This window comes from Panulirus ornatus, chromosome 16 (genome assembly GCF_036320965.1).
Source record: "Panulirus ornatus isolate Po-2019 chromosome 16, ASM3632096v1, whole genome shotgun sequence".
NCBI lineage: Eukaryota > Metazoa > Arthropoda > Malacostraca > Decapoda > Palinuridae > Panulirus > Panulirus ornatus.
In genome coordinates this window covers 47,944,922-47,955,388 of record NC_092239.1, presented here as the reverse complement: position 1 = coordinate 47,955,388, position 10,467 = coordinate 47,944,922, and the positions used below count along the sequence as shown (strand labels likewise).

Here is a 10,467-nt window from a genome sequence, read left to right as displayed (position 1 = left end):
ACGCATATAATTAGCAACAGACGGGACAAAATTATTCTAAATTTTCTCTCCCTAAATACGTGTTCTTGTTCAGTACAAATGATAAATAATGACAACAATAAATTGGCATTCCCACCCTGGTGACGTCATGCAGGACGACGCAGCTGATTGGTCGTTGTTGGAGAGTGTCTCCGCCCTCACCCACCTCGCTCTTCCCTGGCTGTTCACATTGCAAGTTTTTAGGTGAATGTCAAGATTGCTTTTTTTTTTGCCATTTCGATAATAGACTAGTGAGGACTGAGGCGTTGTTATTGAGATATAGTTTGTTTCTTGGATATTTGTACAAACGGGTAAGATATCACGCTTCATGTTTATATGCTTCATAAACATATCCTCAATTTCGATAAGTTGTTATAAAGTCTTCTAAAATCATTAATTTTGTGACTCTGGGAAATAGGTCGTAATGACATAGTTCTCTCTTGATAAGCTGTAAACGATTTTCCTCGAGATGAAACTGACGGTGATGGTTGGTTGGTTGACAGAGGAAGACGTTGTCCGTCTTACTGATAGATTAGTTCAGACATGACCTTCACGCTGGTGAGTAGACTCCCCAGTGATCCTGCCTGGCCACCAACCGAGCATCTGCCATTACTCATGACGTGTATGAACAACCTTGACCTGACATAACATTATGGCTGCTGAATGATATATATATATATATATATATATATATATATATATATATATATATATATATATATATATATATATATATATATATATATATATATATATATACATATATATATATATATATATATATATATATATATATATATATATATATATATATATATATATATATATATATATACATATATATATATATATATATATATATATATATATATATATATATATATATATATATATATATATATATATATACATATATATATATATATATATATATATATATATATATATATATATATATATATATATATATATATATATATATACACACACACAAGGCTGGTTGTGCAGGTCTTCAGAGCCTCAGACATGTTTGAAGAAGAAATATAGTCATAGTTGCCGTATATGTTTTCTTATAGTTTCTGAAATGATGACAAGTTGTAATAATTTAAGATTTATATATTTCTCTAATTTGAAATTGTTATTAGTCGATGTTAAGGAAGTTATTCTATACGTTGTGACCTGTCTGTTGAATTTCAGAATTGCACTTGATGAGTTCGATCACAATTAGTTTATGTAGATGTTGATCATTGTAGTAGATAAATGTTGTTTCCAATACTGTATATATAACTTATCTTATTTACTACAAACAGAGGATTAGATAGAATAATGTTCTGTTTGTCCCACGAGCTACGTAACAGGAAGCAAAGTGTCAGTATATCTTAACCATTCGTTACCGTCAACTCCGAAGCTAAACTTTAGTTAAAACAAAGCTGATTTCCCAGAGTTTGGGTTAGTAATTATAGGAAGGTAAAAGTTAACGTTGTTTGTGTGTTTGTTAAGATCTGTCCGGCCTGAGCGTTTACTGGTGTGGTGAGCAGTCTCGTTCCCCAGCAGCACATTGTGGTGTCGTTGCCTCTCGTGTATAATCATCAGTCGTAGTTGTCCTCAGACTTTGTCTGTGATGAAGGTTTATATTCTTCATGTTACTGTAGTACGTGTACTCGTCCTCGTGACTCATGCTTGTCCTAACATGTCATTATTCAAGTCATGTTTCTTCGTCGTTATTCATCTTGTACTGTGAGACAATAATTCATAGTATATAGTTATTTGTTATATTCCTCACAATTGTCAGCACATACCCTGCGTTCTCTGTACTTATTAATGATAATAATGATAATAATAATAATGATAATATTGATGATGATTATGATAATGATAATACTGGTAATCATGATAACAATGATGATGATAATGATGATAATGATGATAATGATGATGATGATGATAATGATATTGCTAATAATGATGATAACAATGATGATGATAATAATGTTAATAATGATGATGATAATGATAATAACGATGATAATGATAATGGCATTGATGATGGTGGTCATAATGATGATGATGATAATAATGATAATGATGATGATAATAATAATGATGACATTGATAATGGTGGTAATAATGATGATGATAATAATGATAATTATAATGATGATAGTAATAGTGATGATAATAATGATGATAATATTAATGATAATAATGATGATAATGATAATAACGATGATAATGGTAATGGCATTGATGATGGTGGTCATAATGATGATAATGATAATAACGATAATGATGATGATAATAACGATAATGATGATGATAATAATAATGATGACATTCATAATTGTGGTAATAATGATGATAATAATAATGATAATGATAATGATGATAGTAATAATGATGATAATAATGATAATAATATTATGATAATAATGATGATAATGATAATAACGATAATGATAATAATGATGATAATAATGATAATCATGATAATGATGATGATGATAAGTATTATGATAGTAATGATAATGATAATCCAAAACTTCCATCGTATCTGAGTTAATGTGTTTAGTTTTGATCACAGAATGGAGAGTGCAGCGTCGAGCTACCAAGATGCTCTCCTGGCTCAGAAGCAAATCCTCCCAGAGCAGATTAAACGACATAAATCTATTTAGCTTAGAAAAGAGGAGATTAAGTGGTGCTCCAATAATATTTTTTCATAATCTTGATATATCAAGCTAGTTAAGATTTGATTCTTCTGATCTAACTCATAGTACTGGATAGAAACTCATGGGCAAACGATTTATCTCGAATAAGGCGAAGTATTCTTTATTCAAGAGGACTGTTAACATATGGAATGCTTTGCCAACCAGAGTGATTGAAAGCAGCGCATCTTTAATAACGATATGTGAAACTTTGAACGTATCAATGTTAGAATTCATGTGGCACCTGTGAGCCCAGTCCATCAGTTTATCTATATCAGTTTGAAGTTGAAGACATTGAGTTTCTGTTGTAAGTTTTTGTTTCCTGCTTCAGCATCATCCGCAAATCTAGAGATCTTATAGTAAAACCCTTTATCAACATTATGAATATATATGCGAAAGAGAACAGGTTCCAAGACTGATCCTTGTGGCACACCACTTGTTACGTCTAACCATTCTGAGACTTTACCATCAATCACAACTCAGTTTACGGCCAGTTAACCAATTTCCTAACCACCGAAGTACAACACCATGTGACTTACCTTCGATGAGGAACTTTATAAAATACTTTTCGAAAGTGTAGATAGATGACATCAACTACTTTACTCTCATCATACATATTGATGAAATCATAAGATAAATCAAGCAGGTTTGTCACACATGAATGGTTTCGACGAAACCGTGTGAGAATCGTTTATTAAGTGGTGATCCTCTAAATGATTCACACACTCATCTCGAGCAATGGTTTTCGTTAGTCTATCAGCTACAGATGTTAAGCTGATTGGGACGAGGATTCCGGGACAGTGACTTCTACCTTTTTGAATATCGATATTACAATGCAGCATTTCTATTCGTCTAAAACATTTCCCGTAGCAAATGGCTTTTAGAAAAGAGCAAACAATTGTCTACCAATCTCGGTTCTCTCCTCCATCAGTGTCCTCGGATAAAACTTATCTGGTCCGCTGTTTTATCTACTTTCTTCTCAGTGGCTGGACTCAGGGGCTTCCTGAAATAATAATATTCTCTCAAACTTGTCCTATGTAACTGTCTTCATCGCATTTAATGAATTCCTATTTCTTTTTTTTCGTTAGTTGTTTATGAACTGCAAGTTAGAAGCTGTAGTGTCTGAAACTTTGTACTAAATATCGTCCTAGATAATATATAATACATGATTTCGGTCTTGGGTATCACGTATGATGAATCATCCTGCGTTGTTCTGTCTCCCACAAATCCTGTGTCAGGTGCTGCGAGGTTTTTGTTTGTATTTCCTGGATTTCTTCTTCCACATCTGAGTTCGGAAACGAAAAAATCCTCTTTCGTCCGACTGTTGTGTTGGGTGACATTACCAGTGTGCTGTGATGTTTTAACCAATCGCATCTGGACAGCTGCAGACTGAACTTTTCTCAAAACAAAAGCGTTTTTCCGAATTGTTTTGTGTAGTCAGTGTGTCTGTCGAGTAATTAAGCAGGCGCCAGAAAGGTGTTGCCAAAGTTTTGGCGTAATGTGTATGTCCGTGTGGCTGGGAGGCGGCACTTAACGCCCATGTGTCTGTTAGTCTTTGTGTAGCGGCCGATGCTCCAGTGTCGCGTGTTGATGGAGGCCTTGGAGCCTGCCACTAATTCTAGGTGCTCGGCTTCAAGCCATGTCTCCTGTGTGTATAATTACCCATCACAATATTACATTTGATTCTCAGGTTTATCTCGTGGTATGACTACTATTTCACGAAACTATGATACAGTCACAACCACCAGGATGCAATAAAGCAATAGCACTGTGTCTCTCTACACATACTGCAACAACGCTGATCACCAAGATTTTTTTGGCCCACAAATTATAATAGATGGACCTTATATTACCTTTCACGCGGAATCGTATTTTTTTTTTTTTAATTTTTTCATCAAACATTTTTCTTAAGTGACAAAGCAAGTAAATTTCACAATAAGTGTATACTAATCATTCGTAGATAAGGCTCATCTCAAAATTGTAGAAGTGTACGATTTTCGGTTGTATTTGGCGTCATGAACATCCCTATTTAGTAATCTGCCAATCCTCTCCTCCACAAATAATCCAATGTACTCATACGCTGACGATCAATACTGCATTCATTTACATCCTTTAATTCTACTCTCGGTTCTGTCACTAAATCTGCATCTAGTCTTCACACAACTACCTCAGTAAACTCAGACTTAGACAGGATGTTTCAGCGGGGTACACAAAATATTGTTAAGTCTAATGCCTCCCAAACCCAATTTCTACCTATCTCTCTATCGAAAATTCCTCACAACTTTCGTCTCTCCTCTGACGGTTCTGTAATTCCTCCTTTTGACTCAATGAACATACTTGGCATTACTGTAACATCCACTCTTTCTTGGAAACCCCACATAACGGGAATAGCTAAGTCTGCCTCTAAGAAACTGGGGGTCCTATAAATATGTCGATTTTTTTTTTCTGAACAGTTGCTCCGTTTATACAAGGGATTGATTTGTCTTTGTATGGAGTACTGCTCACACATTTGGAGTGGTTCTAGCTCTGCATCCTTACTTGACAGAGTTGAATCGAAGGCTAACTCCCATACTTGACCCCTTGTTCTACGCCGAAATGTTGGTTCACTTTCCCTCTTCTATAGGTATTACTTTGTTTTTTTGCCCCCGCAATACTCGGCAAGCTGATGCCTTACAAGATTATCGTGTGGCCATCGGCCGTTTTGAAACTTGCTTCTGTTCCTACACGTCAAAGCTTTGGAACTCTCTACCTTCTCATGTCTTTTCCCATTAACTATGACCTGAAACTTTTCAAAAGGCAGCTCTTTCACTTTTCTCTAAAATTCATAAATACTTTTCCTTGTCTTTTCTTTTCCCTTTTTATAATTCTCTCTATTTTTCAAATAACGCCCAGCCTTGATATAGACTTTTGTTCGTGACTGGAGCCTTCAACATTAAACAAAAAAAAACAAAAAAAAACAGTAGTTTCTATATTTGTGATTCCTTCCCAATATGACAGCCATGCAGTTTTATTAACTTCATTTAGCTCTTCATCAAACTTTTCATCTCGAAGCAGTTCCCTGATCTGTGGTCCGACAAAAATGCTCTTCTTGGTTTTTGTATCACTGATTCTGGGGAATGTATTCCTCAAATATGTGAATCCATGACCAGTTTTATCTATACCTTTGACGAAGTTCCTCATCAACCCGAGCTTGATTTGTAATGGAGGCAGATAGATTTTTTCAGCACCAACAAGAGGAGGATTGATAACATTCTTCTTCCATGGAATCAGTGATGCTCGTTTTAGCAACACTTTCTTTACATAAGATTGTTCTTGTCCCGGCTGCCCCACTCACAGAGGAAACAACAGAACTTCATATAACCAGCAAAAGTGCCACAACATTTAGGTCACCGCATACATTCCACTTAAAGCCCCCATACTTAATGTTTACCAAAAGAAGCTTCATGTTATCATACGATTCCTTCATGTTAGCTGCGTAAGTCAGAGGAAAGGAGGGGAACTTAATGCCGTCGTGGAGTAGAACAGCTTTCAAGCTTACTTTTGATGAGTCAATAAACAAGCACCACTCATCTATGTTATATTGGTGGCTAAGTGCCTCCATAATAGAAGGAACTTCATTGCAAAACACCAGACCATCTTCAAGGGAGAAATATTCTTGAAAACGACATGACGATCACGACCTAAAACAGCTTTATTTTCATCCTGGAGGAGATTCCAGCTTTTTGTCGTGGAACACAGAAGTTCGGCCGACTTCTTAGACAAATTTGAATCGCAGACGAGATCTTTGGGTTTTCTCTAAACCATAGAAATGGCAAAAGGCATACGGCGTGAACCTTTTGCCCATGTTGTGAGAAGCCTGACATATGTGACACAACAAATATCGGTGGGGGGTGTCAACCTTTATCCTGGTCACCCACTTTACAACCAAAGTCTTGCTCATAGCATTTTTAAATGAGAGTTGTGAAAGAACGTTTTTGCGATGTAACAGAAAGAATTCCAACTATTTACAAAGTTTCTCGGCAATATAATGGTGGATGGGGTATCAGCACAACACTTGAATACACAAAAGCACAATCTGTCAACAGAGTGGAAAATACACTATTTACATATTGAGTTCTAGCCTGTAACTGCTACTCAGGAATGGCCACTGTTTGAATGTTCCAATATTTCTAGTCGTGTTTCTACAGACCCCCTGGTGACTCATTTATCTGGGCTTGTGCTTTCAAAGAGAAGCTATTGTACTTCACAAACAATGAAAATAGCTGTATTTGTTAAACGTTTTGTTTCACGTAGTCCGTTGAACACTGGCACATATGTACTGTAAATAATGATGTGCGTGTATGCTGGAACAAAGAAACAAAATTGGTGGCAGAGAACTTCTAAAGACATATTTGGATTAAGCGTGCAAAAATACATAAGAATCATATATGTTTTTACATGGGACAAAATCTTTGTTGACCAGTGTGATTTATGAATTTCTGACCTCTTCCATTATGGCAAACAGCCTCAAAAGGATCTATTGGACTGTTGGTATGTTTGAACTTTGTACTCAACTCCGTATATGTGTTTCTTACATCTCTCCACAGTGTAGATATTTTACATATCATTTTATAAAGACATGATTTTCATTTTTCACCAGCCATATATAAGGGTAAGAACTTAATATTGTGTTGGGTGGCAGAGCAACTGTCTTTGTGATCTGTTCAGAAGGCGGTGTTCTTCTCTTCCACAGGGTAGACCGTCGGTCCATACAAACTATCAAACTAATTCTGCTTTCTTTGTTTTTTACGAAGTACAGTTAAATTCCTGATCCACTACTGACTCTCGTAAGAGGTAGCCAGTTATCACGGCTGAGCCTGTGGCTCAGAGGAGGTGGCCAGTTATCAACACTGAGTTTGTGGCTCAGAAGAGGTGGCCAGTTATTACGGCTGAGTTTGTAGCTCAGAAAAAGTGGCCAGTTATAACAGCTGAGTCTGTTGCCAAGAGAAGGTAGCCAGTATGAGAAGTTCTATACTTGTGACTGTGGTGACATGTTATGCTTGTGACTGTGGTGACGTGTTATGCTTGTGCCTGTGGTGACGTGGTGACTGTGGTGACGTGTTATGCTTGTGACTGTGGTGACGTGTTATGCTTGTGACTCTGGTGACATGTTATGCTTGTGACTCTGGTGACGTGTTATGCTTGTGACTCTGGTGACGTGTTATGCTTGTGCCTGTGGTGACGTGGTGACTGTGGTGACGTGTTATGCTTGTGACTCTGGTGACTTGTTATGCTTGTGACTGTGGTGACGTGTTATGCTTGTGACTGTGGTGACGTGTTATGCTTGTGACTGTGGTGACGTGTTATGCTTGTGACTGTGGTGACGTGTTATGCTTGTGACTGTGGTGACTTGTTATGCTTGTGACTCTGGTGACGTGTTATGCTTGTGACTCTGGTGACGTGTTATGCTTGTGACTCTGGTGACGTGTTATGCTTGTGACTGTGGTGACATGTTATGCTTGTGACTCTGGTGACATGTTTTGCTTGTGACTCTGGTGACGTGTTATGCTTGTGCCTGTGGTGACGTGGTAACTGGTGACGTGTTATGCTTGTGACGGGAGTGACATGTTATGCTTGTGACGGTGGTGACGTGCTACAGAATTTCTTGAACCAATACCTACCGTTTACTCTTAGCTTCCGATTCTCCGATCAGCTTTAGAATGTGTTGGGTGAATGGTAAATGACACTAATGTTTACCTGTAAACCAATTGCTTCATTTGATAAAGTTGGGAATTACTATTCTGTTTACATACATAGATTTTCATGTGTCATTTTTGTAAATATTACATTCAATTCCATTTTCACGTAGCTATCTAGCATATGTGAGTTGTTCCCTCATACAAGTAACTGAGGTCTCGTTCATGAATTTTCTTCCCTATTGACGTTTATTTAGCTGTATTGTAATGTGTCCTCAAAATCATTAATTCATATGATTTATCTAAAGTATGTATTTTTTAACAATGTTTCGTATGATTCTCTAGACAGTACACAAACTTGAAACTGAACTGATTAACACAAATGGGCAAACAGACTACATCCTGAGCTGCCAGTCTGATGTTCATTTACTGAAGCTGATCGACCGAAGAACACGATCGCCTCCAAGCTCGAAGCACAACACCAGAAAACTTAGGAGATGTCCGACACCGAAGACAACGAACATACCCTGGAAGCAGGTAGCGTTAGTTGGGAGAGATGGAGACATAAAGGCAATAATTCATCATAATGTGACATACATGAACCCTTATTGTATGTTATGAGAATTCTTGTGAAGTTTGATGTGTCTTGCGTTACCCAGAGGTTGGTGACGGAGAGGGAAGTGTTGACGGTGATCTTGGTGGGAATCCAGGCGCAGGAGGTAGAGTTCGGGATGCCAGTTTCTAGCCAGTGGCTGTACAGTCCTGTCTCCGTCACCTTCATGATCCTATCGACGAACACTTGTCTTAGTACCACATGATCGCCGTCTCCTGCGTTAGCAATGTATCGGCAGGAACAGACAAACGACAGACGCATCCCTTCACATCCATTCTCAATCTGTCTTATGTAATGCACTGAAACCACAGCTCCCTATCCACATACGGGCTCCACAAATCTTTCAGTGGTTTACTCCGGACGTTTCACATGCATTGGGTCAATCCACTGCCAACACGTCGGCCCCTGTATACCACAATGTTCTGATTAACTCTATCCTGTGCTCATCTTCCACCCTTCCGCATGTTCAGGATCCGATCGCTCAATCTATTTTTCAGTCCCTCTTTCCAACTCCAATTTGGTCTCGTCTCTTCATTCGCCTTATTTCCTCTGACACATATATCCTCTTTGTCAACCTTTACTCACTCATTCTCCTCATATCTCCAAACCATTTCAGCATACCTTCTGCTCCCTCAACCACGTTCTTTTTATCAATAGTCATCCCTATTACCCTTTCATTGCTTACTCGATCAACCACCTCACACCGCATACTGTCCTCTAACATCTTATTTCCGACACATTCATCTTTTCCACACAGCCTAACTTACCTATATCCCATGCCTCGCATCCGTAAGATATTGTTTGGACTAATATATCTTCAAAGATACCAATTTTTGCCCCCCCCCCCCCCCAATTAACGATTTCTCTTTCCATGCATTCTTCTGTGCTCCCAGAACCTTCGCTCCCTTCTCCACCCTATGACTCATTTTCGCTTCCAGGGTTCCATCCGCTGCCATGTCCACTCCCAGGTATCTAAAACATTTCACTTCCCTCATTTTTTCTCCATTCAAACTTACACCGCAATCAACCTAGACTTTAATCTGCTAAACCTAGAAAACTTGCTCTTATTCACATTTTCTCGCAACATTCTCCTTTCACGCACTCTTCCAAACTCAGTCACTAACTTTTACAGTTTCTCATTGGAATTTGGAATTAGTGTTGTATCATCAGCAAACAACAAATGACTCCCTTCCTAAGCTTTATCACCAACAGACTGTGTACTCGCTCCTCTCTCCAAGACTCTTATCTACCCGCCTCACCACAACCATCCATAGACAAATTAAACACCAGTGGTTTTGACATCACACATCCTTGCTGTAGCCCACCTTTTATTTAGAACAATTCTCTCTTCGATTCATACTCGTAGACATGTCTTATACACTGAAAAAAAATGCTCTCTGCTCCGAACAGCCTTCCTCTCGTACTGTATATTCCACAAGGATTCTATATCAACCGCTTT

The 10,467-nt window shown here is 37.8% G+C and overlaps 1 protein-coding gene across 1 annotated transcript in view; it reads right to left on the bottom strand.

Annotated features, from left to right (window-relative positions):
* Positions 1–8,496: 8,496 nt before the first annotated feature.
* LOC139753935 (probable glutamate receptor) overlaps positions 8,497–10,467 on the bottom strand; it is a 133,967-nt gene continuing 131,996 nt past the window's right edge. The window contains exons 11-12 of the mRNA XM_071670894.1: positions 9,051–9,180; positions 8,497–8,922 (exon numbers count right to left, since the gene is read on the bottom strand). Coding sequence (XP_071526995.1) covers positions 8,818–8,922; positions 9,051–9,180 — 235 coding nt within the window. The 3' untranslated portion in view covers positions 8,497–8,817. The remainder of the gene's footprint in view (positions 8,923–9,050; positions 9,181–10,467) is intronic.